The sequence below is a fragment of the Saccopteryx leptura genome, chromosome 2 (genome assembly GCF_036850995.1).
Source record: "Saccopteryx leptura isolate mSacLep1 chromosome 2, mSacLep1_pri_phased_curated, whole genome shotgun sequence".
Classification (NCBI taxonomy): Eukaryota; Metazoa; Chordata; class Mammalia; order Chiroptera; family Emballonuridae; genus Saccopteryx; species Saccopteryx leptura.
Window position 1 is genome coordinate 237,889,809 of NC_089504.1, and position 25,848 is coordinate 237,915,656.

The following is a 25,848-nucleotide window of genomic DNA, read 5'->3' on the forward strand; positions in this document are numbered from 1 at the left end:
GAGTTGCCGCTGGGTTTCACGGGGTAGATTTAAGGTAGAGAGCAGGGGAAGGAATGGGAGGTGAGTTGGGAGGGAGGGGCTTGTTGTGGCGCTGAGACCCCCAGCAGGGATGGGAATTTAGGGGAGGGATGGAGTGGCTGGATGCTTTAGCCTCCTAATTTAACCCTTCCTGGGTTGGGAAATTAAGGAGAGGATATGGATAGGGAGGTCCGCCTCTGGCTTCCAAAGTGGAAGCCAGCATGGACTTTCTTAGGGTTCCCAGGCTGGAAGGAGGAAGCTTTCGGGTAGGTGAGACGGCCCCGGGAGCCTTCAGTGAACGTTCTGGGGGATCTTAGAGACCCAGAAGATAGGGACATGGGGAGGAGTAACGGGAATTGAAGGCGTTCGCCTTCCTGGGCTGTATCTCAAATTGAAACGAACTGAGAGGAGGAACTCCAAACGCAGTGGGTAGGCAGTTAGGTTCTTCCAGTCCGACGGGGTGGAGCTTAGAAGGGGGTCATCCGGAGGGGGAAGGTGCACAGCTGAGCCATCGGGTTCTTACCATCGGAGGTGGTAGCAAACTGGGAACACAGTCTTGGGACAGGGGGGCTTCTGTGAACGGAAAGGATCTGGGAAAGCTGAGGGGGATTCTCATTCGGGACAGCAAGGGCTGAGGAGGGATTGCGGAAACTGATACTGTTTCTACTGGGGTACTGATGGAGGCTCCCCACTCGGGACGCGAGGCACTGAGAGGGTTCCCCAAATTGGATATGGGGGATATGGGACACTGGGAACCCTAAATTAGGTTCCGAAACAATTGGGGGGTTGGAAAGCGGTTTCTCGCTCCAACTGGGAGAATGAAGGGATTCTCAGCAGTTGGAACAGTGAGGGGGTTGGGAAGCATGAGGATATATATCTCCCTCCCGACCCAGGGAGATCAGGGGTCTCTCAGATTTTGGGTAGCGGGGGTCTGAGAGGGTGGACTGGTCCCCGATCCGGAACCAAGCTACCTTGAAGGCACCGGGAAGCGCTTCGTTCCGGGAGGGCGGTCCCGTGGCCCGGCCCCCGCGCTGGGGTGGGTGGGGGTTGCGGCCAAGCCTTGGTCCTGGCCCGCATCGGGATTCGGGGTCCTCTCACCCTCGGGGACCCGGGAGCTCAGCGGGAACAGGGTCCCGGCGCCGCCGCCTCCGCGGGCGCCCGGACGCGTCCGCGAGCGCGGGGCTTTATGCGCGCAGGGCGGCGGGGGGAGGAGCCGGCAGGTCGGCCCCCGGCGGGCCCTCCCCTCGGCCGTCCCCGCCCGCCCGCCCGAGCGGGGTCGGGGGAGGGGGCAGCATGGCCTGTCCGTCCGGCCCCCTTCGCCGCGCACCTCATCTGCCCCGCGCCGAGCGCTGCCGCCGCCGCCGCCGCCGCCGCTCCGCTGCCCGCGCCGCCCGCGGCTCCCGATGGAGACTGACGCGCCCCAGCCCGGCCTCGCCTCCCCGGACTCGCCGCACGACCCCTGGTACGGCCCGGCCCGGCCCGGCCCGGCCTGCCCGGCCCGCGCCCGGCCCGGCCCGGCCCCGCCAACATGGCCGATTCGGGTCGGGCCGGGCCTCCCCGGGGCCCGGGCCCGCGCCCCCTGCGCCCCGGCTCCCGGCGCTCACGCGGGCCCTTTGTGTCTCTCCTCCTCCCGCAGCAAGATGTTCATCGGGGGACTCAGTTGGCAGACTACGCAGGGTGAGCGAGCCTGGGAGCGCCCGCCGGTCCGGCAGGGCACCCTGGACCCCCCGGCGCCCCGGAACCGGACACCCCAGCCCGGCCCTGCGCCCTACTGACCCCGGGCGCCTCTGCGCTCTCTTTCGCGCCCCGCCCGGGGACCCCGAGAGTGCAGGGCGATCGGCGAGTGCGCACGGCCCAGCGGGTGGAGGGGAGGAGATGAGGGGTTCAGGGGGCATCTGGGGGTGAGCTGGGCCCCCGGGACCCGCCAGCGGCAGCGCCAACTCCGCTCGCACCTGCGGCTCAAACTTTTGTGAGGCAGCTCCCGGAGCGGCGGGAACCCGGCCGGAGCCGTCCCCCCTCCAGCCAAGCTCGGCCCTCGGCTTCCTGGGGCCCCCGTGGGCGCCAGGAGGCTACACGCGAGCTGGGTGAGGGCTGAAGGTTGGGGGGGACAGTAGAGAGCGCTCAAGCTGCTTGGCGCGGGGGCGGCGGGTCCGCGCTGGGGTCACCGGGGGCAAAGGACGCGGGAGGGGGGAAGGGCGCGGGGCCCGAGCTGGTCCGAAGGCGGGTGTGTGGTTACAGAAGGGCTGCGCGAATACTTCGGCCAGTTCGGGGAGGTGAAGGAGTGTCTGGTGATGCGGGACCCCCTGACCAAGAGATCCAGGTGAGCCCCTCACCCCCTCCTCCTGCTCCTGGCTCGCCCCCCCTCTACCGCCACTCACTGCCTTGTAACCATCTGCCTCTCCCTCACTACGGCGCGCAGGGGTTTCGGCTTCGTCACTTTCATGGACCAGGCGGGGGTGGATAAAGTGCTGGCGCAATCGCGGCACGAGCTCGACTCCAAAACAGTGAGTGACCCTCGGGGCTTCGGGGGTCCTATGGGAGAGGGAAGCTGCCGGAGAAGAGGGTCAGGACTCCACAGGGGACAGTTGAATGGGGTCCTCAAGGAAGGAGGTAATTTTCTGAGAAGGGTTGCCAGGCTCAGAAACTTTGTCACTGGAGTTGAGGGGAAAGAGAGGAAAAAAAGCCCAGGCCTGCCGTGAGATGCTACATCTCCCAACCCCTCCAGTAATGGTGAGGGAAGAATCAGCTACCACCCCCTCCCCATACGTGCTAATCTTAATGCCTCAGAGAGGAGGTTGGGGTGGAGCTCGGTACCTCCCCTAACCCATATTGAGTGAGTCAAGGCTGCAGTGACCCACCCCGTGGCTTCTCTGAACTGTAACTAGTATTTGGCTCTGCGACACCCCCTCATTCCAGATCAATGGCAAAGCGTCACTGAACCACACCCCCCCCACCCTCCCCTGACTTTTGGTCAATGAGCTCCTTGCTTTGTGTAGAAGATCCAGACCTGCTTTGCCTGGGAAGGGATTTATGGAGAAGGGAGCTATCTTGTCTGGAAAAACCCTTCTGAGGGCTAGATCTTAGCTGCTTGTTTGGTATTCAAACTCCTGGAACATTTTGCTGTTGTCCCACTGCTCCCCAGTGTCTTGGGCCCTGCAGGGGGCGCTGGCCCAGGCCCTGGCTCAAGGGGAGAGGGAAACGGAGAAAGTCATAGGAGGGGTACTCCGTGATGGCGGTGACCTATGATTGGGGAGACCATTTGCCAAGGGGCTGGGACTGTGTGATCTCTCTCCACACTCCCCCACTCTCCTCCAGCCCTGGGCCTCCCTGCTTGGGTTAGTCACTGGCTCCTGTTTACCTGCAACAATAGCTGGTTGTGCCCAAGAATTTGTTAAATTACCGCCTGTCCCCAGCTCCTGTTATCTCTGCCCAGTGGCTCCCACTCCTGCTCCCAGTAATGAGCAAATGAGGCCAGGCCTCAACTTTGCGGGCTCTGAAAGGATCTTCTTGGCTCAGACTGAGTGACCCAAGCTGGGAATGGAAAGACAGTGGCCTATTGTTTTTGGTGATTATCTACCATCAAGCTGCCTGTTCTCCTACCATCCCCTGTCCTCAGAATGCACTGATGGCTTCTGCAGCGCTCAGGAAGCTGAGATTTAGGGGCTAGGGCTGGGGGGTAGGGAATGGAAGATTGATAAGGCAAAGAAGAGGGGAGGAAGGAGAGCGAGATGGGTATCCTTTTGAGATTTCGAACTCAAGGGTGAGGGCTTTGTGTTTGACATTCTCTGAGTTAGGGGTGGTAGGAGGGAGGTTTATTGTGGGGAGTCTATTTTAGGTTCTGACTTTCACCTTTTATTTACTTGTTGGGTTTATTTATGTTGCCAGCTGTGAGTCAGAGTGGAGGTGGGGCGTGTCAGGCATGGGGTGCACGTGAGTCTGCAGGACATGGCTTGGGTACCACCTCCCCGTCAGGGTCTGCACAGGGGGACTGTCTGAGGTGTGCTCTGGTGGACAGGAGGCTGCTTCCAAGAGAAATGGAAGCATCAAAATGTCCACAGATGTACAGAATCATACCTTCAGACAGGGAAAATGGAGAACTGCGACTTTCCCTGGGGCCAAGTGGGACTTTGGGAGAGAGGAGGCACTGGCCAAGCATGGATTTTGGAGGTTTCTTCTCTGTGGGCAATTCCAGTGGGGGAATGTGGAGGAAGCTGGTCCTTGGTTTATGTCATTCAGGCAGAGAGGGGCCAGAGCAGTCGCCTAGAATGAGGCTGAGGTTTGAATGGAAGGAACTTTGGGAAAAGATAGATCTTGCCCATGATTGGCTGGTGAACTTCTGAGTGGTGTCCACCCATGTGTGTGTCAAGAAACTCTGGAATGACTGGGCCACATAGGTCCTGCATTGATCACAGTGTTTCATGCCCTGCTTTTTGCTGTTTCTAAGTGCAGGTAGAATATCCAGGTGCATGTGCTTTTCCCTTCTAGTTGTTCATAGCCAAGGGCAAAGGTAGTCCTTTGTTTGTCCAATGAAGGGCAGTTCAAAAAGGACCGCTTTCACCCACATTATCTCTTTTGATTTCTTCCAGCTGCCCCTGTGAAAAGTGGGTGCCCCCAGTTTGCAGATGAGGGAACTGAGGCTCAGAGGGGCCAGGCAAGTTCCCAAGATCACAAGCTTGGCCAGGGGCCCAGAATTTCTGACTCCAAGTCCCATGCCCTTGCACGTCACCAAAGCCTGGGCTCTGCTTTACCCCAAGCCTAACTGCATTCTCAGGAAGCTGTTTGTTTGCACCCACAAGGAGAGCTGTTAGAGGTTGATAATATCGGGGAAACAGAACTGAGTCCATTCCTGGTGGTTTATGAACTCTTATCTTGAAGCAAAGAGTTTCCATTCGCAAGGCTTCAAAAGTCTGAATTGCATGCCTCACCTAGACAGGTATCTGTGTGAAGTCAGTGAAGCTGGGAAGGCTCTCCATATACCAGGTGCTTAAAGGAATAAGACTGTTTATTTTGGGGGGTTCTCACTGTCAGGTAGACACTATGCCAAGTGCTTTGTAAGTATTATCTTATAATATCTGCAGATGACCCTTTGAGGGGAATGCTACGATTTGCCCATTTCGCAGGTGAGCTTGACCCTGAGGTTCAGAGAGTTTAAGTAACTTGCCTAAGGTCTCACAGCTGGGAAACAGTCTAAGTGGAATTCAAACCCAGAAACCTGGCTCAAGGGCCTAAATGCTTAACCACTATCCTTTCCTGCTAGAGGCTGTGTCCTGGGATGAGAGAGGTCTTCAAGGATGAAGGCTGTGTGATCCCCCATCGGAAGTGTGATAACCAACGCCCCTTCTCTTTCAGATTGATCCCAAGGTGGCATTTCCTCGGCGAGCACAGCCTAAGGTAGGTATGTTCTGTCTGGAAGGGGCTGTTACAAAGGGCAGTGATATTCCCAGCATACCTTTCTATGACAGATGCTTCTGGACCCTCTGTATGAACTGAGGTGGGGGAAGGGAGGATCCTCATATCCCTGCTCTGTGAAGACATCTTGTATCATCTTCCCATCTGTGCTCTGGGGTAGACCAGGGAGAGGGCTGCATGTGTTGGGAGAAGGGGAACCCCTCAGGGGACTTATTGCCCTATATTTGAAGCCGGTATGGTTTGGATCCTGAGTTGAATTCTGACCTCAGAGATCACAGCCTCTGTGCCCAGTGACGCTGGGGGTCAAATCCAGGACAGACTTACCCCCAGAGGCTGAGCCAGAGTTAGGCCAGGGAGCTCATAAGTGCAATGTGTTGGCCTTGGTGGGGGAGGGGGGACCATGGAGTCTGTCTGTCACCTGTTGTCTTTCAACTTGGGTGACTATGGCTGTCCTCCCAAGTGCTCTCTTTCCCTGGTGCTGTGGCAAATTTTTCTGGTTGTAGAGAAACCCAATTTCTGAGCAGTTGAACTATATAGCACTCAAAACGTTGGGTCCAAGGCAGAGGCCTAAGATTCTATTCCAGGTCCCAGGGCAACTAGCCAGATCTTAATTTTTAAGCAAGGACAGACAGAAAGGCTGATTACAGAACAGGGAGCAAGACCCCTGTGTCTGCCGACTTATGAAGTATCCTAAGACTAGGTCCCTCTCCAGGTGATCTTAGTTTTCCCTTTGCAAAGGCATTGGTGGGAACTAAGATGCTTTAGGATTTTGGACCATGGTGCCCACCTCCTACCACAGTGAAGGGAGAGGGGCAACTTATAAGAGACAGGAAAGGGGTATCTCTGAAAGGGTCCAGCAGAGGGCCTGAAAGCAATTACAGAGCAGGTATTCGAAGGAAGCTGCACCAGGGAGCACGTGGTCGGAATTGGGTTAATTCCATTAAGCAGTTTGGTGACAGAAGGTGCTTTAGTGTTAGGATGGGGCTGGGAATTGCCGTGGATTAGCCATGCGCTCCTGGGGTAATTAGGACCATGTGTTTTTCCTAAAACGGGGCTGGGGCCACAGGACTGCCAGAGGTTGGGTTGGGAGGACGTTGATGAGGAAAATGTCAGCATGGAGTTCAGGGGGACCCTGTGATGAGCGTTGGCCTCTCCCAGGGGAAAACTGATGACGTCTTTAAGTTAGGCTGTCAGTCTGGATCACTAACCCTCCCCCTTCTCTGTGGTGGTCTTTAGGGAAGACATTTTCCCCACACAGACCCCAGGGAGGGAGGCAGGAGGGAGGCACACTGGAGTCAGCCAGGGTGTGGGGTGCACAGCTGCCTGTGACAGGCCTCGAGGCACAGGTCCAACGAGGAGCTCAGGGGGAGGGCATCCGAGTAGCTGGGGCCACAGAGAGCTTGTCAGCTGGCGCCCTAGCAGGAGCCCCTGCTGGTGGCAGTAGGCCACAGGACTCAGATGCCTACTTTCTCATTCTTCTCCCTAACAGATGGTGACTCGAACGAAGAAGATCTTTGTAGGGGGGCTATCAGTGAATACCACGGTGGAGGACGTGAAGCAATATTTTGAGCAGTTTGGAAAGGTGGGTCAAATCTAGGGGGCTTGCTGGGGGTGTGAGTAGCCTGTAGAACTGGTCAGTAGCTAGCGGAGTCCAGCCAGGTCATTCCAGTTCCTGCAAAAGGTGAAAGAGGGGTGGGTCCTTCTGTGGGTGAGGCAAGGCCAACCCACCGTTCAGGCTTCTGGCCTGTCTATGGGCCTCACACTCTGGACACATCCCCAGGGACAGAAGCCACACAGTAGCTGTCTCTGTTGTTGCCCTGCCCCTGTGTTTTTCTCTTGCTTATCTTCATTCTCCCGAGGGAGGTTACTCTCCTGTAGCCAGTTCAATCCAGTCACCCCCTTGGCCTCCTGGGAGTTTGCACCTGTCCGAGCCATGGGCGGTTGTACCTTCCCCCACTCCTTCCTGGTGAGGATGATAAGGAGGTAATAAATAGGACTCCCAATTGCACTGAGCACCCTGCTTGCACAGGTGGGAGCTTAGGGGGTGAGGGCTGATCTGATCCCCTCCCTACCTTTTTGGGGGTGGGGCTGAAAATCAGGCCCAGAGGATTGGCTCTCAGCTCAGAGGTGCATCCAGGTTTTAATGTCTGGGCTGTTGGTGAAGTAGGAGATGTGGCGTCATCAGACAATAGGATGTCCCCAGAAAGGTGAGCATTGTCAACATCAAGGTTCCATGGAGAGATGGCAAAGAGGGGACCAAGTTTTAATCTGAGGATGAAGTAGGGCTGCTGTGCTTAGTGCTCGGGTGCCTGGGCCACACCAGGCTGCAGGTTGGGTCTCTACTCTCCCATCGAGGCGTTTCCATCCGTCCCGTGTAAGGCAAAGGGCAAAGAAGGTGGCTTGGGAAATGGGATGTGAGTTGGCCACTGGGTGGGTTCCCAGCGCCCTGTCTCTAGGGTAGAAGGGGAGAGGATGGGAGGTCCCTTGGCCAGCGGATGCTGGCGGCTTGGGGGCCAGAGGCCAAGGCCCAGGCGCCTCCATGGGGACCTGAGTCCAGGACGGAGGGCAGGTCGGCGGCCTAGGCCCCAGAGGGAAGGACGCTCCTGGGAAGCAGCAGGCCCCGCTTGCTCCGGCGGGGTGTCTTTGTGTCTGAGCGCCGAGCATTAGAGCTCGCACTAATCTGATCCAGCAGCTGTGATTGGAGGCCGCCTGCCCCCGGGGCCGGCGTTGCCATGGCAACCGGGCCCCAGGAGAAGCCGTCAGCGGCCGCGTCTTTTGTTCGGGCCTAAATCGGCGTTGGCATGTGAAACCGGCCCGGGGAGGCCAGGGGGAGCCGGAGAATAGGCTGCCAGGGAGCGAGGGGGACAGCCGGGAATGCCAAGGGCCCTGCGGCGGGGGGCCCCCCGCCCGGATCGAGGGGCCGCCGCCGAAGGGGGAACAATGGTCAGCCGCCATGGCTGCCACTCAGGCTTAGAGGCCGCCGAACTTGGCGGCTCCCACTGGTCAGCAGGCCCCGACCGCCTCCCCTCCCCCCGCCCGATCCCCCCTGCCCTCAGGTTCCCATGGAGACCAAAGCCTATTAAGGACACCCGGCTGGGAGCCTCCCTCCCCTCAGCTGGCCCCAGGAGGGGACACCGGTGGGGGTCCCCTGGATCCCCAGCCACTTTCCTTGCTCTTTGCCCTGGCCTCAACCCCACTGTCCCGCTAGGGGTCTGTCCAATCCAGTGCCCGGGTTGAAGGGTCTGGGGGGCCAGGGATGGTGGATTGGAAGGTTGGGTAGAGGAAGGCGGAAAGGGCTATGGATTTGGGCTGAAATCAATTTGTGGGCCAGGCAGGAACTCAAAGCTATAGGATTAGGGAGGAAGCTGGTTCTTAGTTCATTCATTCATTCAAAAAATAATTATCGAGCATAAGTCAGGGTGCTCCAATAAGTTGGTTATGGTAATAGCTGATACAGGCACTGTGCTCATGAAACCTTCATAGGCAATGTTGTTGGGCTGCTGTCTCCAGCTTTGCCCCTCTCCCCCATGTGACTGTGGGCAAGCCCCTTTATAATGTAATGAGAATAGTCCTTATTAAGCACTTACTGTATCCCAGGTATTATGAGTTAAGAGTGTTACATACAGCATCTCATTGAACTCCTCCCTATAAGAAACTCTTACACCCATTTTACAGATGAGTAACCTGAGTCATGGAGACACAGTCACTTGCTCAAGATTACCCACCAGCAAACTCAGGACCTAGGATTTCAATTAAAAGCCTGTGCTTTTGTCACAACCCTCCTTTATGGGTTTCTCTTTCCATTGGTCAAGGGGGTGGAGAAGCTTTGCTGATCCTGAAGTGTCTGTCTTGTTTGGGGAGTCAAGCAGATTTGGGATTAGGACTCATTATGGGTCCTTCAGGATGGGAATGAGAGTGATACACTCCTTCAGGACCCTGGGGCAGGAAGCTTCTTGGGGAGGAAGATGTCATTTCCTTCTCAGATTCTCTGGGACCCAGCTGCCTCCTGGCTGAGTGGGGTCCTGGTTCTCCCAGGGGTAAGTCAGAGGCCCTGTTCTGCTTGGCGCCCAGCAGAGCTGGAGGACCACCCTGTTCAGGGGTTGCCCTTTCCTTCAAGGAGGCGGATGACAGGCCTGGAAAGAGAGCAAAGGAGAGTGGGGGAGAAGCTGTGCCTAAAGGCTTCAGGAAGTTTCCCTTCATCCCTTGGGTGTCTGACCGTTGGTGGGAGGGTCAGTAGCTGGAGTGCAATGGAGGGGTATCATAGTCAACACTTGGTTTCTAACAAGAATGAATCAGACCTTAGCTTTACCCCATGAGTTAGCTGACATTGGCTGAAGAATTAAGAGGGCCAGGAGGACATACCAGATGTAGGCAAAGGGAAGGAGGTGGGACCGTGGGAGGGAAGCTAAGGCCTTTGGCTGTCCATGTGTGCAAGGGGATGCCTTGAGGGAGTAGCAAGAAGTCTGGAGTCCATGGGAGGGGGGATAGTGTAGACCCTTCCCTTTCCTCAGCCCTGTCCCCTCCCCCAATCAGTGGGAGGCAAGCAGCCCAGGCACTGAACTCTACTTGCTTTAATTACAGCCTCTAGCAAAAGGAAACCTCAATTAGAGGAAAAGATCTGTACCGGGAGAGGGGAGTTGAGACTGGCTGGAGTGGCTGCTGTCCTCCTGGCCTTTTGTAAAAGAAAAGGAAGAGGCTTTTGCTTCCCCGTCTCAGGTCTTGAGCTCATATTTCCTCCTCTTGCACCCACTCAGCACAGCCTCCTCCTCCCAGACTTGATCTGGGATTTGCTGTGTGACGTTGGGCAGGTGACTTCACCTCTCTGAGCCCATTTCCTTATCTACAAAATGAGGATCTCACCATGCAGAGCATGTGGGGAGGATGATGGGACAAAGTGCCAGGCACACATTTGGCACTTACTATTTGTAGGCTGGTCCACTGAGAATCCATTTGAGGTTGCAGGTAGAAAGTGGTCCCAGCACGGGGAGCAGGTTTAAGATAAAACCTGGGCTAGGAAATAGGGGAGAAAGTGTGGGAGCCCCTGCTTCTGGGTTGGGGTGGGTCCCCTGCTATCTGGTGGGTCCTCCAAAGACAAAATGGCTCCATTTCAGGTGGATGATGCCATGCTGATGTTTGACAAAACCACCAACCGGCACCGAGGTGAGTGTGGCCCCTCCCCCGACCCAGCCAGGCTGGGGGGCCTGTGGTCAGCCGGGGGCTGTAGGTCACAGCTGCCCCTTCATCTCTCCTCCTGACATCCTATCCCTGAGGATCTGCATCCTCTCCAGGGCCTGGCCTTACAGAAGGCTTTTGTCCCGCCGTTTCCTGTGCTAGAAACTTGCAGAATTGCAGACACCCGAGAGGAGCAGATTCCCCCCTAACTGAGCCCTCCACCCCCACCGGGCCCAGTGTCTGCCCAGCCAGTGTCTGTGCTGGGGTTTACCTTGTCCCTGGTAACCAGAGCTCAGGCCAGGCCGCCCCAGGGTCAGGCTGACTTGCTGACTCAAAGCCCCAGGCAGTCTGCTCCTGCCTTGCCCTCCACCCCCCACCGCACCCCACCCCCTTGCCCCTGAACCTGTGAGCATCTGGGCCACAGTGTTTGCACAGCCTGGTTGTTTTTCTCCCAAGGGCCTTGCCTTCTAGAATCCCATTCCAGTCCCTGGGGCACACCCAGGAGGAGGCAGGGCTATATCTCCAGTTGCTTCAGGCCTTTGGGCCCTTTAGCCTGTACTGGGAGTGGGGTATGTGCTGTTGTGTGTGTATATCTGCATGTGAAGGTGTCAATATCTGAATATTTGTGTATGTGTGTTGTATCAGGGTGACCGTGTACATGTCTATAGGGGTCTCCATGTTTTGGGGAGCACTGGTGAGTGTGTGTGTGATATATGGGTACCTGTATATATGTGTGTGTGTCTGCATATATGATTGTGACTGTGTACAGACATATATTTGGGTGCGTACAGCTTAGTGTAAGGTTAAGTAAGTGTTTGTGTGTGTTCATTCTTCCCTCTTTGGAAAGTGGCGGAGGAAGATAAAAAGCACGTGAAGTGAAATTTCATCATAGCTCTGCCGCTTTCTAACTTGCTGTGTGATCTCGAGCAAGTCTTTTTACTTTCCTGAGCCTCGGTTTTCACATCCGTAATTTGGAACCTGGGCTGTGGGCAGAGCCTTTTGTTCATTCTCAGACACCTGTGAGAGAGGAATGGTAGTCATGGTATGACTCAGGACTGAGTTTTGACCACAAATCCAGTTCTGACCCTGCGTTTGTGCTCTAGGGTTCGGGTTTGTCACGTTTGAGAGCGAAGACATTGTGGAGAAAGTGTGTGAAATCCATTTCCATGAAATCAACAACAAAATGGTGAGCTGGGGTTGGATGGGGTGGAATTGCAGAGAGAGACTGAGGCTCCCGGCTGAGCCATTCAGGGGTGCTCAGAGGTTCTGGACCTTGCAGAGGGAGCTCTGAGAGCAGTAGAGCCACCTCTCCCACACCCTAAAATCTGGATAGCAAGGCAGTGTCCTGTGGCAGTTAAAAAATATGGGTTGGGCCTGACTGGTGGTGTCAGTATAGATAGAGCATGGACCTGGGATACTGAGATTCCAGGTCAAAACCCCGAGGTTGAGTGTGGGCTCATCTGGCTTGAGCACAGGCTCAACAGCTTCAGTGTGTTTGCTGGCTTGAATGTGGGATCATCGACATGATCCTATGGTCACTGGCTTGAAGCCCAAAGGTCACTGGCTTCAAGCCCAAGGTTGCTGGCTTGAGCCCAAGGTCGCTGGCTTGAGCAAGTGGTCACTGGCTCAACTGGAGTCCCCCCCCCCCCCCCCCCCCCCGTCAAGGCATGTATGAAAAGCAAGTATGAATTGATGCTTCTTATTTCTCTCCCTTCTCTCTCTTTCAAAAAAAAAAAAGTATGGGTCAAAATCCTTATTGTACAACTTGCTAGTCTAGTCATTAGGCAAATGATTTCCCCTCTTTAAGCCTCAGTTTCCTCATCCATAAAATAGGAGTGACTGTAGCACCTTCCTCATTAGATTTGTGTAAGCATTCATGAACTTTGCCTGCAAAGCCGCTTACATAGTGGCTAGCACATAGTGAGCATTCTGTAAATGGTAACTACGAAATGAACAATAAAGAGGCCTGCCGGGCAACAGGAGGGCTGGTGATCCTAGGACTGTTGGAGGAACTGACCGCCAAGTCTCATTGCAGGTGGAATGTAAGAAAGCTCAGCCAAAAGAGGTGATGTCACCGACGGGCTCAGCCCGGGGAAGGTCTCGAGTCATGCCCTATGGAATGGACGCCTTCATGCTGGGCATCGGCATGCTGGGTATGTGCCAGGTCTACACCTGCAGTTTCTTCCTGCCCAGAGCTGCTCCCAGGGCTACCAGGGGCTGCGTGGGTGTTGTATCTCCTCTGTGGTCTCCCCTCCTATCTGAATCATTGGGCGAGAGTGGGGACTGAGGATCTCAGGTCTGGCAGGCTGACCAAAGGTGGGGCAGTTTTGTTGTGGGGTACTGCCCTCTGGCGGTGGCCAAAAGAATGGTCCAGCTCCTCATTGATTGTTCCTTCTGTCCATCCATCCATTCATTCATCCAGTAGTTATTGAGCAACTATAAATACCAGGAACTGTGCCAAGAAGTACAACAGTGACTTTTCTTGGACCTTTATGATCTGGCATGGAAAACAAGTAAGAACATAAATAAATAGTTTTAGGATGGAGGACTATAGGGTGCCAAGGAAGCATGGGAACTTCAAGCAAGACCTGAAGAAGCCAGAAAGGAAGATAAATTTAAGCTGCGACATTTAAGCTGCATCTGTGGATTGAGAAGGAGCCAGTTATGGGAGGTCAGGGGGAAAGGGAAGGGAAAAGTGTTCCAGGCAGAGAGAATAGCATTTACAAAAACTCAAAGGCCTCTGGAAAGGCAAAAAGAAGTCTGCTTCTTGTTCGTGCAACTAATATTGATGGAGCAGGTTCTGAGAGGCAGAACTTGCCCTCACTGGGCTCCTCATCGGTGGGAGGCAGGAGTATATCAGCAGTGTCACCACAGTGGGATTGGAGACTCTGGAGCCCTAGGAGGAACCTAAAGCCGCCTGGGTGTCGGGGAGGCCCCCTGGAGGAGGTGAAGGCTGCCACGAGCCTTGGAGGTTGAACAGTAATGGCAGTATTTGGGGCCCATGATCGAGGGTGGAGAATCTAAGCCTGGCCCCCAGGAAGCTCACAGTCTCCTTGGAGAGACAAGATGTGTACACACAGAAAGAGTGTAGTACAAGGGGGTCATTATGATGGGGTGGGGGCAGGGTGCTTTAGGAATGCAGAGGAGGGGAGTGTAATGTGGGCTAGAGGGTCACAGACTTGGATCACAGACAGGGTGGGTGAGGACAGCACCCTCCAATGGCACATGATCTCTTGAAGTTTTGGGGGGAAGTTGACTTTTTATTTGGAAGTAACTTCCAACTTTCAGAAGAGTTGGAAAAATAAACTAGCACATAGAACATCCATATACCCGTTACCAGATTCACCTATTATTAACATTATATCCCACTTGCTTTATCATTTTCTCTCTCTCTGCAGGTATATGTATATGTACATACATGTGTGTACACACATACACACAATACACTTGTGATTTTTTCCCCTGGATCATTTGAGGGTAAATTACATGCATTATGACTCTTTACCCTTAAATTCTTCACTGTGTATTTCCTAAGATTAATAATATTCTTTCATGAAACCACATAATAATGGTCAACTTTATACATTTATGTTGATACAATATTTTAATCTATTTCTGATTTTATCGGTTAACCCAGTAATGTTCGTTATAGCCTATTTTTGCCCTCCAGAACAAGAGCCAGGCTAGAATCTTACATTTAGTTGTCCCGTCTCGTTAGCCTCTTCTGACCTGGAACATTGAGAAAGTTTTCAAGGTGATTCACTTTTCACCCCATTTAAAGAGTGAAAACAGAATAGAAATCCTCTAACAAATAGTGAGAATGGCGGTCAAGTGACTGGGAGCTGGTCAGATCGGGATTTGATCCCATTTGCACTATTATTTCTCACTATATGATTTTTTTTTTTTTTTTTTGTATTTTTCTGAAGCTGGAAACGGGGAGAGACAGTCAGACAGACTCCCGCATGCACCCGACCGGGATCCACCTGGCACGCCCACCAGGGGGCGACACTCTGCCCACCAGGGGGCGATGCTCTGCCCATCTGGGGTGTCGCTATGTTGCAACCAGAGCCACTCTAGCGCCTGAGGCAGAGGCCACAGAGCCATCCCCAGCGCCCGGGCCATCTTTGCTCCAATGGAGCCTTGCTGTGGGAGGGGAAGAGAGAGACAGAGAGGAAGGAGAGGGGGAGGGGTGGAGAAGCAAATGCGCGCTTGTCCTAGGTGCCCTGGCCGGGAATCGAACCCGGGACTTCTGCACGCCAGGCCGACACTCTACCACTGAGCCAACCAGCCAGGGCCTCACTATATGATTTTTATTCACAGATACAAATACCCATTAGATGCATACTAAGTAGCAGGCACCATGCTGATTCTGGAGACACAGAAATAAAAGATGAGGAAAACAAAATCAGCACTGAAAGAAATCCTGCAATAAATTCAGATAATGCTCATGAAAGGGAGAAACCAGGGTGATACAATAAATTGTAACTAATGGGAGGGAGGACTCTTGTGGGATGACCTCTCTGAGGAGGTGACATTCAAGCTGAGCCTTACACAATGAAAAGGACCCAGTCATGTGAAAACCTGGGGGAATGAGTGTTCCAGGCAGCAGGAACAGCATGTGCAAAGGCCCTGAGGTAGAAAGAAGCTTGGTGAACTTGAGAAACAGCAGAAGGCCAATGTGTCTGGAGCAGAGTGACCAGGGGCAAAGGGTAGATGAGGATGGGGGAGAGGCAGGAGCCAGAGCATGAAGGGCCTTGGCAAGGGGTTGGATTATCCTTAGCAAATAAGTGTCTCTCTGAGCCTCAGTTTTCTGATCTGTAAAATAGGTCTCCTAATATTAATAATCACTAAGGATTCTTGTGAGGTTTAAAGAGAAAATAAATTGCGCAGTATGCTTAGCACAGGGCTTGGCATGCGGGAGGTATTTGGTACGTGTGACTGACTGTTACTCGTGAGACGGGTGAGGATGGAAATAAGTGGCTCAGAGTTCCCCATGGATCAGGGTCCAAACTGTGGGTGAGGCACCTGACACTAGCCCCTTTGCCCCATCAGGTTACCCCGGTTTCCAAGCCACAACCTACGCCAGCCGGAGTTATACAGGCCTCGCCCCTGGCTACACCTACCAGTTCCCCGGTAAGTTCTGTTCGGTGTCTCTCTGCTGCTAGCATGTCCCTGGTTCCCAGACAGTCTAACTGCTCAGGGCGGTGTCTGGGGGTGCATGGCTGGGGCCAGGGTGGGGATGAGGGGCTCTGCCTGCTGGAGGCTTAGAAGAAAGGGCATGTCTGAGGAAGGAGTGCCTCTCCCCACCCATCCCCTCCTCACCTCCTCCTCCAGAAGCTGGGGGCGGGAGCTCCAGCGTAGCCCTGCATGGCACCATTTTCTCCCCGGCCAATCGCTGTCTTCCTCCTGTCTCTCTGTGTCCCCCACCCCACTCCAGAGTTGCCACTTCCACCAAAGAGGGCACTGGGCTGGTGGCGGAGGGCACATTCGTGTGTCTTTCTGGACACATGATGTATAGTGACCACATGCTACGCTGAGCCTTTCAAGGCCCACAAAACCATTTGAGACCTTGATGCTGAAAAACAATTTAAAAGCATGATGATCACCACCCTCATTTGTAATTCAAAATAAAAATAACAGTAGTCCTTCAAATAAGTGGCAGGGAGCCCAAAAAAGTTTTGAACTCTCCCGTGATGACTATTCAATGATGTTTTCTTTGAAATATCAAATATCAAATTTTTGCAAGACTTATTTTTTTTTTGTCTTATTTTTTAGAGGGTCCCTAAGAATGTGCACCTTTTGCCCCTTAGGCTGGACAGCTTAGAATCTTGTGCACACATTATGTTGTTGGATCCAGACAACAATCTTACGGGGTGGGGGGACTGATGATCCCCATTTTATAGGTGAGGAAGTGGGCTCCAAGGGAAGGGAAGAAGTCACTTGCTAAGGTGACTCAACTAGAAAGTGCTGGAGCCAGGAGCCCAATGCGAGCCTGACCTGCTCTAGGGTCATCATTTCTCACCGAGGCTGCTTCCCCAGCTCCTCCTTCCCCTGCAAAAAAAAGAAGAGAAGGATTCTGGGAAATGTTTTGGTGCACTCTCAAGCGTTTTAAGAAACACTGGGAATGGTAGCTCCAGCTTTGCCCATGCCCAGGGTATAGGTGGCAGCTCTGCTCACTCTTCCTCTGTCTGTCTGTCTGTCTGTCTGTCTCACCTCTCTGTGTCTGTGTCTTCTTCCTAACCCTTGCCTGCTGGGGACCATGCTCTCCCTATCCCCAGCTCTTGGGTCTTGTGCATGGCCTGTGGGTGCATTTGTCCTCCGCGGGCCATGCCTGAGGGGCCTCCCCTGCATTTTCCTAAGCTGTTTTACGTTTCATTTTAGAATTCCGTGTAGAGCGGACCCCTCTCCCGAGCGCCCCAGTCCTCCCCGAGCTTACAGGTCAGTCGCTCGGATTTCATACACCTCACAGGCCACATGGGGAGAAAGAGAATGACTCAGGGACCTTCCCCGGGGGAAAGTTAGTGGGACTCCTTTCCCCTGCCTGCCAGTCCTACAGCTGTGGGGATGGATGCAGCAGGCTCTGCCTGGGCACTGGCCAGTCTGTGCTCCATGGCCCTTAGCTCCATGGCCCTTAGGTGGGGCATACGGCCAAGCCCAGCAGATGGAGGCAAAGTCACGCATTCATCCATTTGACAAATATTTATCTAGCACTTCCCATGTGCCACGCGCCATGTAGGCTCCAGGACCCAGTGGTGAAGCCAGGGGTTTCCAAACTCAGGGCAGAGTGGGCCAGGTGGGGACTTTGGCATGCCGGAGTGGGCATGCCTGCACGCCATGCCAGAGCTGACCCTTGCCAGGAGGGGATGCAGACCCAGTACGTTCAGATCTCATTTTCCAAGAGATGCCAAAAACCCAGCTTTTGCTTTTAAATGAATTTTATAATGATTTTCAAGAGTTGGCAACAAAGTCCTAATTTTGTAACCACTGCAGGCCAAATGAGACCTATTTGAGTGGCAAATGCAGCCCTCTGGCTGCCTGTTTGGGACTTCTGGGCAAGTGGGATGGAGGCACTTGGCCACTGCTGCCATTTCTCCAGCCGGAGCTTTCACCTGGGCCAGTCGGCTCAGCTCTGAGCTGGGGCTGAGGCCAAGGGGAGCAGAAGGGTGCGTACAGATGAGGTGGGCTGCAAGGGGTCTCTCTGTCAACCTGCTTCCCCCCCACCCACCCTTAGACTCTCCTCCCAACCTGGCCGTGTGTGGAGGATGGATGCTGCTTTGGATGAGACCTTCCTTCCAAGGGGTGTCAGGGGTCCCTCAAAGTGGAGAAGGGAGAAGAGAAACATGGGGTGAAGAAAGAGGAGGGAGTAGAGAGTCCTAGAGGTGAGGGTGATAGGGGTTCTTCCCTGAGTAGAGTGAGGGTTGGACCAGCAACGAGAGAGACAGACAGCGGGGTCTTTTCTACTCATTGAAGAACTCTGCGCTGAGGACCTGCTGTGTGGGGCACTCTGCCAGGCCCTGCTGTCACAGAACTTGCAGTCTAGAGAGGGAAACAAATACCTGTTACACAAATAAGTAATCCCTTACAGTTGTGACAAGCATGTGCTCAGAGTGGCCATGCTGACTTTGCCTTGTGGAAATGCCTAACAACAGACCTCAGAGCTCAGCCCCTGCCCTTAAAGAGTTAAGGGAAGAAATGTGCCCCCTGCAGATGTCTTGGCAGGGGAGGAGGTCTATCCTAGAGGTCTGGGTCTGAACTTTTCTCTGGCCTTCAGGAGACCTGGGTGTTTCCGTCACGCATTTAATAGATAGCATATCCAATGCAGTTCCGAGCAATAGAGGTACATCAGAGAGTGAGATAGGGAAGGTCCCTGCCCTCCTGGAGCCGATATTCTAATGGAGGGAGACAGTAATAAGCAAATAAACAAACAAAATACTTTGAGAGAGTGAGAAATTCCATGAGGAAAATAAAACGGAGGTGTGATGAGGCGTTCGAGTTGAAGGTAGAGGGATGCCTTAGTGAGAGTGGTCAGGGAAGGCTTCTCAGAGGAGGTGACATCTGAGTGAGAAGAAGCCAACTATATGAGGCTCTTCAGCAAGGCTCCCCTACTGAGCGGGAACCGCTTTGTCCTAGACTTTAATCCCCAGCCCAATGGCCATGCTGAGGATTTTCAGGGGCCTTTTCTGAGGTCCCTAGCTCCAGTTCAGGATCAGGGTGACTCAAACAGCCCCAAAGAGTGCATCTTAGGGTGGGAGACTAATGTTCCTGAGGGCACGTGCCAACTCTGCAGACCCTGGCTCTGGGCAGAGTTGTAGCCTCTTGGGGGCTGCAGTGGCAGAGTTGAACAGGAGAGGGCGCCCAGCCCAAGGAAGCTCCAGGCTTGAGCCAACCTGTTATCATTCTAAGCAAAGGTCCCTTCTACTCCTTTAGCAGATATTAAACACGTCCTTTGTACCGGGCAGGATGCTAGACTCTGTGGAGGTCAGAGAAAAGGAGCTGAGAAGACTTAGAGGAGGATGTGGTCATTTCTGGCTGGCTGTTGTTGGGGTAGGGATGGGAGACTGAGGCAGGGCATTGGATGCACACAATTTTTTAAACAAATTATTTAATTATTAAGGACATGCTCTCCAAAAGGGAGGGAGGGGAGCAGGCCAGGCAGCAGAAGGAGCAAAGCAGAATTACAGCCTCAACTGCAGTCTGGCTTCGGCCGGGTCACACAGGGAGCTCTGGGGACTGTACCTCACAGTCGGGTGTACCTTGAGGCAAAGAGCCTGGTTTATGGACCCCATGTCAAAAACCGACAGGTCACTGGCTCCAGTTGACTAGGGTTGGGAAGAGGGACATAACCTCCCATTACTTCTGGCTAGGTGGCCCCTGTTGGGCCAAGGGCACTCTCTGAAGTAGGGGACAACTGTGAGCAATGCTCTTTGCAGCTCCGGGTAAGATGCCCCACTGTCACCACCTATGAGTTTTGGGTTATTCAGGTGTGTCCCTTGAGTCCAGGGGAGAAACCAAGGCTGAGCTGGTCACTGGGAAGCCATCCACCTTCCTACCTGTTGGGGCACAGATGGCACCTAAGGGAGCTCTTTCTTCCTTGACCCTGGGGCCACACTGGCTCCTCTGCGGTGGGGTGAGACTCTGCCCGTTGCGGGCCTCCATCATCCATCTCTGCCCCCTCACCTGTCACACTGAAGTACCTGTATCTTTCCTTTCAGCCATTCCTCTCACCGCTTACGGACCAATGGCAGCAGCAGCAGCAGCAGCGGCTGTGGTTCGGGGGACAGGTGAGACCTTCTGGGGTGCAAGAAGTGAGGGGATGCAGGGGTCAGAGAAGTCTAGAGGGGAGGGGGTAGCCACCACTACCCCTTTCCAGAGGGACTTATGTATTCATTCACTCAGCAAGTGTTAGCTGAGCACCTGGAGAGCCAGCAGGCAGGAGACAGGTCCCTGCCCTCCAGAGCTTAAAGGCTGGTGGGGGCACCAGGTGTTAAAAAGGCAATAATTCTGAAGGATGATACTGCTCCTCGGGGGAAGTCAGGTACCAGAGGAGCTCACAGGCCTCTAGGGAAGGCATCCAGGAGGAAGGACTTCATTTTCAATTTGAAGGCAGAGGAAGAGGGCATAGCATGTGCAAAGGTTTGGCAGTTAGTTGGTATGGGTGCAGTACAGGAACGGGCTGGGGAGAAAGAGGTAGGAAGAACCAGGTCTTGGGGAGACACTGAACATTTTAAGCAGCGGAGGGATGTGGGTTTTAGAAAATGCACACAGCTGCAGCATGGGGAAAGGTATGAAGGGCTCAGGATGGGGCTGGAGCTCAGTGAGAAGGCTGCTGAGTGTCAGACAGAGATGGGGGCCTGGGCCAGGGCTGGAGGGGTGGATGGACTGGGAAGGATCGCCAGGAGGCGGACTCACAGACTTCGATGGGGTGAAGCTGGGTAGGGGAGTCAAGGTCAGGGTGGGTGGGACAGATGTGAAGGCGCCGGGGCTATTACCCTCTTCTTTCTGGGTTGCCAGGCTCTCACCCCTGGACGATGGCTCCCCCTCCAGGTTCGACTCCCAGCCGCACGGGGGGCTTTCTGGGGACCACCAGCCCCGGCCCCATGGCTGAGCTCTATGGGGCAGCCAACCAGGACTCAGGGGTCAGCAGTTACATCAGTGCTGCCAGCCCCGCCCCCAGCACCGGCTTTGGCCACAGTCTTGGGGTGAGTGGCTGGTCCTGGAGGACCCCTGAAGTTGGAAGAGGGAAAGACCTTGTCTGTCTGCAGGTGCAGAGGGAGGCGAAGGATAATGAATGGAGAAAGAGTGTCACGGGGGCGGGGGGGGGGGGGAGGACAGGAGTCCTTATTCATTCAGTAGGTGTTTAGTGATTGCCTGCTGTGTGCCAGGCACTAGGTGGACTCTGGGGATATTGTGCAAATGAGACTCACCATCTCCGCCCCCATGGAGGCTAGATCTAGCTTGGGGCAGGGACTACTTTGCTGGTTATATGCAGGTGCCCTGCTCTACCATGGAGAATCTTTCAGTGTGTCTGCAGTGGGAGTGACATGAGCAGGGCCAGAGCAGTGTCTGTGCCTCACCTCAGGGTTCCTGCAAGAGAAAAGGAGCCACTGGCTTTCTCTGCCCCCCCCCCACCGCGCCCCCAGGAATCGAGGAGACAATTTTTTTTCTTTCCAGGGCCCCTTGATTGCCACAGCTTTCACCAATGGGTACCACTGAAGCAGGAGACAGGTGGCAGGAGGTGAGAAGGTGGGCAGGGGTGTTGGAGTGGGGGTGACACTGGGGAGACTGGGAGCCCAGTCTGAGTCACGGACCTTGTCCCTGCCTTCATGGACCCATTGCCCAGTGGAGGGCCAGACCTTCATACCAACAATGGTCAATGAACATGAAAAGCTGCTCAACCTGCTACCTAAAAAATGTAAATGAGAACAGTAAGGCAGCACGTCCCACCTATCAGGCAAGGATTTTTTTAAAGATCGCTGATGTTGAGCAGTGATGAGGATGTAGGAGAAACTGTGCAAATAGGCTCAGGGTTTCCAAAAGCCAGTCTGGCAGGGTTTGCCCAGACTTTAAACATTCATCCCCTTGACCCAGCGAGTCCACTTCTGGGCATTTATTTTTAAAACTGCAAATAACTGAATTGCCCATCAAAAGGAGAGTGGTTAAATATGTGAGAGTGTGTGCATATAATGGAATATTACACAGCTGTTAAAGCCTGACCTGCGGTGGTGCACTGGGTAAAAGCCTTGACCTGGAACACTGAGGTCGCTGGTTCAAAACCCAGGGCTTCCCTGCTCAAGGCACATATGGGAGTTGATGCTTTCTGCTCCTCCCTCCCTTCTCTCTCTCTCTCTCTGTCTCCTCTCTCTAAAATGAATAAATAAAATCTTAAAAAAATAGATAAATATTTTAAAAAAATAAAACAATAAAAAAAAAAAAAGCAGATGACTGTTGACATGTGTACTTATACAGAGAGAGGAGAACTCTGTACACACAGTCATCAGGCAGTGTGGAGCGAGACAGGTGGGGACCCACGTGAACCAGTGACCTTTCACTTTTTTATTCATTCATTCAAGCCACTTTGTTGAGCAGTATCCCAGGAAAGGGGGATGTATACGACAGAAGGTTCCTCTCATACTACAAACAAAGGTCAAGTGAGATCATTCTCAAGTATGAGGGGGCTACTGTAGGGATTCAGAGAAGGTGTCTCTGAGAAGGTGATATTTATATAAATCCAGTCATTTAAAATCTAGGGAAGCAGCCCTGGCTAGGTAGCCCATTTGGCTAGAGAGTGTGGTCCTGATACACCAAGGTTGTGGGTTCAATCCCCAATCAGGACACATACAAGGAATTCATAAATAAGTGGAACAACAATTGATGTTTCTCTCCCTCTCCTTTTCTCTCCCATCCTCGCTCCCTAAAATCAATCAATATATTTTAATTTAATTTTTTTTTTTAATTTAAGGCATGTGCTTCTTTGTTTTTTGGAGTTTTTTTGTGTGGTTTTTTTTTTGTATTTTTCTGAAGCTGGAAACGGGGAGAGACAGTCAGACAGACTCCCGCATGCGCCCAACCGAGATCCACCCGGCCCACCCACCAGGGGGTGATGCTCTGCCCACCAGGGGGCGATGCTCTGCCCCTCCAGGGCGTCACTCTGTTGCGACCGGAGCCATTCTAGCGCCTGAGGCAGAGGCCAAGGAGCCATCCCCAGCGCCCAGGCCATCTTTGCTCCAATGGAGCCTTGCTGTGGGAGGGGAAGAGAGAGACAGAGAGGAAGGAGAGGGGGAGGGGTGGAGAAGCAGATGGGCGCTTCTCCTGTGTGCCCTGGCCGGGAATCGAACCCGGGACTTCTGCACGCCAGGCCGACGCTCTACCACTGAGCCAACCGGCCAGGGGCTATATTTTAATTTTTAATCAAAAATTAAGAGAAAGAGCTTTCCAAATGGGGACCAAACATGCAAAGCATGTGAACAAAGGTCACCTTAGGAGGGGATTAGGGATAGAGGCCTATTCATGGGGAATACCTGGTTTCTGGCGGCCCCAAAGAGTGGGGGGGGGGGGGCAGAGGGTTACGGTGGCAGGATGCCTCTGGGGCACCCATAACCCATAACCTCCCACTGTGTTGCAGCGCCCCAGCCTGCAGCTGACTGAGGACCATAAGTGAGCCAGCCAGGGGGCGGGGACACCTCCGCCGCAGCCGCCGCCCCTCCCCCGCCGCGACTCGGACCGCTACTGCCTGCCCTCCAGTCCCGGGGCGCCGGCCCCTGCCCTGCTGCCCCTGGACAACGTCTGGCTCCCCTACTAACCTCCCCGTCTTCCGCCCTGGCCCCCTCCCCCTGCCCACTTTTATTTATTTTGGATTAGCCGGTTGCCCCCACCGCCCCTACTCTTCCCTCTCGGGTCTGCGCCCCTCCCCCTCTGCCGCGCCCCCCTAGGACCCTCCCCGAGAAGGCTTTTGTATTTGTGCATAGCTAGTGTGAGGGCAGAGGGGGCTTGCTCCAGGCTGCAGCCGTGACCCGGGTTTTTTATCCTGATTTTCCCCTCCTTTTCTCTTTCCTTTTTTTTTTTTTTTTTTAAAGAAACTGTTTTTTAAACTATTTCTAGGTTTGTGAATGTGAAGCCCCAGGCCGCAGAGGGCAAGGGGCCAGGTGCCCCCCCACCAGCTGAGAACAAAATGTCTATGTGGGTGTGAGCCCCTGGCCACCTCCCTCCAGCCCTGGAGAGGGGGACCGGGCTGCGTAGGCCAGGCCGAGCCCCTGGAACCTTCCCGTCCTGTATCATATGTAAATACTGTGAGGTGAAGCCCCCACCCCCTTTAAGGCCCCTCGGGGTGAGGGTGGCGCCTGGCCCTTCCCGGCGGTCTCCCTCAGTGTTCCTGTCCCGTCCTCAGACACCGTTACTGTAAGCTTGCAGGCCTCATCTGTGGCCCAGGCAGGCCCACTCTCTCAGGCCCCTAGGGGTCAAGGCCTTGGGCCTGCCCACCCCGAAACCCAGCGTGGGAACAAGGGGTGAGGGAAGAGAAGGGCTTACCCGGAGCCACCGCTGGAAATGAATTAACTCTCCAAAGGTCTCCTGCCCCCTACCCAGGTCAGGCCTTCATGGTTTCTGCTCTGAGCACCCTCCCTCCCCCAATGAGTGGGCATCAGGGGGCACTTGGGAAGGGGCAGACCCCAGGGGAAAGCAAAGGGCTTCTCAGGGAACCCCCATATTCTCTCACTGAAGTATCCCACCAGGATGGTCCAATGGCCAGAGCCCCCTTGGCAACCCCTAACCCCTGAGCCCCCTTCAACGGAAAAAGAGGCTCACAGTCTGACTTCATGAACAGCAAGTGACCTGGTTGGTGTGGCAGGGTTGAGGCCCACCTGTCAACCCCTCTATGTCCCTCTCCCCCAGGTCTGAGGCTGGGGACCTAAGCTCCCTTCCCTATCCCCCACCCTTAAAACCCCCTTGGGAGAGTTAATTGTGTGAGGTGCTTAACCTATTAGCCCTGAGAACACAAAGCAATAATCTTTGTTACTGAGATGCGCGGCTGTTCGTTTTTTTTCTTTTTTTCTTTTTTTTAAATGTTTCCTAATAAAACAGAAGCTGAATTTTATTGGTTTTTATTTTTAATTTTCTACACATCTGAGCTGAGTCATGAGAGACTTAGCTTCCCCCTACTCCCTTCCTGTGGCCCACCCCCACCCCCACCCCACTGGGCCCACCCATGGGCTCAGGGTCCTGGAATTCCGTTTTCTGATTTGTTTGGGGAATTTTTTTAAAAGATGTTACACGGTGTTTTGAAGCCAGCAAGTTACCACCCTCCGGTGTCTCTTCTCTCCACATCTGTAACTTCTTTTCCCAGGTTTTATTTTCAGTTTTAAATTCCTAATAAATTATTTGAAAACGGTGCTAGGCTTGGGAGTGTTTTGTGTGTCTGTGCATTCAGATCTAGGTACCCCAGTGACATCCTCTTTTGCCTTCCCTTCTCTTATTTTCCTCCTGAAACAATATTTGATTCACACATAAGAAAACGTGTTTTCTTGGCCCTGGCTGGTTGGCTCAGTGGTAGAGCGTCGGCCTGGCGTGCGGAAGTCCCGGGTTCGATTCCCGGCCAGGGCACACAGGAGAGGCGCCCATCTGCTTCTCCACCCCCCCTCCTTCCTCTCTGTCTCTCTCTTCCCCTCCCGCAGCCGAGGCTCCATTGGAGCAAAAAGACGGCCCGGGCGCTGGGGATGGCTCCTTGGCCTCTGCCCCAGGTGCTAGAGTGGCTCTAGTCGCGACAGAGGGACGCCCCGGATGGGCAGATCATCGCCCCCTGGTGGGCGTGCCGGGTGGATCCCGGTCGGGCGCATGCGGGAGTCTATCTGACTGCCTCCCCGTTTCCAGCTTCAGAAAAATACAAAAAAATAAGTAAAAAATAAATAAACATGGACATTTTCATTAAAAAAAAAAAAGAAAAAAGAAAACGTGTTTTCTGGTCCAACAATAGCTCGGTTGCTTGGAGCATCGTCTGACATGCAGAAGTTGTGGGTTTGATCCTCAGTTCAGGGCACATACAGAAACAGTAAACATTTTTTTTTTTTTTTTTTTTTAATTTTATTTTTATTTTATTTATTCATTTTTAGAGAGGAGAGAGAAACAGAAAGGGAGAGAGAGGAGAGAGAGAAGGAGGGAGGAGCTGGAAGCATCAACTCCCATATGTGCCTTGACCAGGCAAGCCCAGGTTTCAAACCGGCGACCTCAGCATTTCCAGGTCAACGCTTTATCCACTGC

General features: G+C 53.9%; 1 protein-coding gene across 10 annotated transcripts; it reads left to right on the forward strand.

Annotated features, from left to right (window-relative positions):
• Positions 1–1,284: 1,284 nt before the first annotated feature.
• MSI1 (musashi RNA binding protein 1) lies at positions 1,285–24,983 on the forward strand. 10 transcript variants are annotated; one of them, XM_066370748.1, is made up of 15 exons: positions 1,285–1,480; positions 1,655–1,695; positions 2,257–2,338; positions 2,438–2,522; positions 5,368–5,409; positions 6,917–7,009; positions 10,539–10,587; positions 11,703–11,785; positions 12,635–12,752; positions 15,652–15,732; positions 16,981–17,037; positions 19,812–19,880; positions 20,611–20,798; positions 21,271–21,342; positions 23,222–24,983. In XM_066370748.1, exons 1-14 carry the CDS (start codon positions 1,422–1,424, stop codon positions 21,310–21,312), a joined length of 1,089 nt encoding a protein of 362 aa, XP_066226845.1. In that variant the 5' UTR covers positions 1,285–1,421; the 3' UTR covers positions 21,313–21,342; positions 23,222–24,983. The 10 variants fall into 10 exon arrangements, with proteins under 10 accessions (XP_066226845.1, XP_066226846.1, XP_066226847.1 ...); XM_066370749.1 differs by having other exon boundaries at positions 20,644–20,798; positions 21,271–21,334; XM_066370747.1 differs by having other exon boundaries at positions 1,286–1,480; positions 21,271–21,334.
• Positions 24,984–25,848: the final 865 nt, after the last annotated feature.

Excerpts from the sequence above, each read along its gene's own strand:
- MSI1 (XM_066370748.1), top strand. The coding sequence starts at position 1,422 with ATGGAGACTGACGCGCCCCAGCCCGGCCTCGCCTCCCCGGACTCGCCG. Across the intron at positions 5,410-6,916 it reads CTCGGCGAGCACAGCCTAAG|ATGGTGACTCGAACGAAGAA; the intron begins GTAGGTATGTTC and ends TCTCCCTAACAG. Across the intron at positions 20,799-21,270 it reads GCTTTGGCCACAGTCTTGGG|GGCCCCTTGATTGCCACAGC; the intron begins GTGAGTGGCTGG and ends TTTTCTTTCCAG.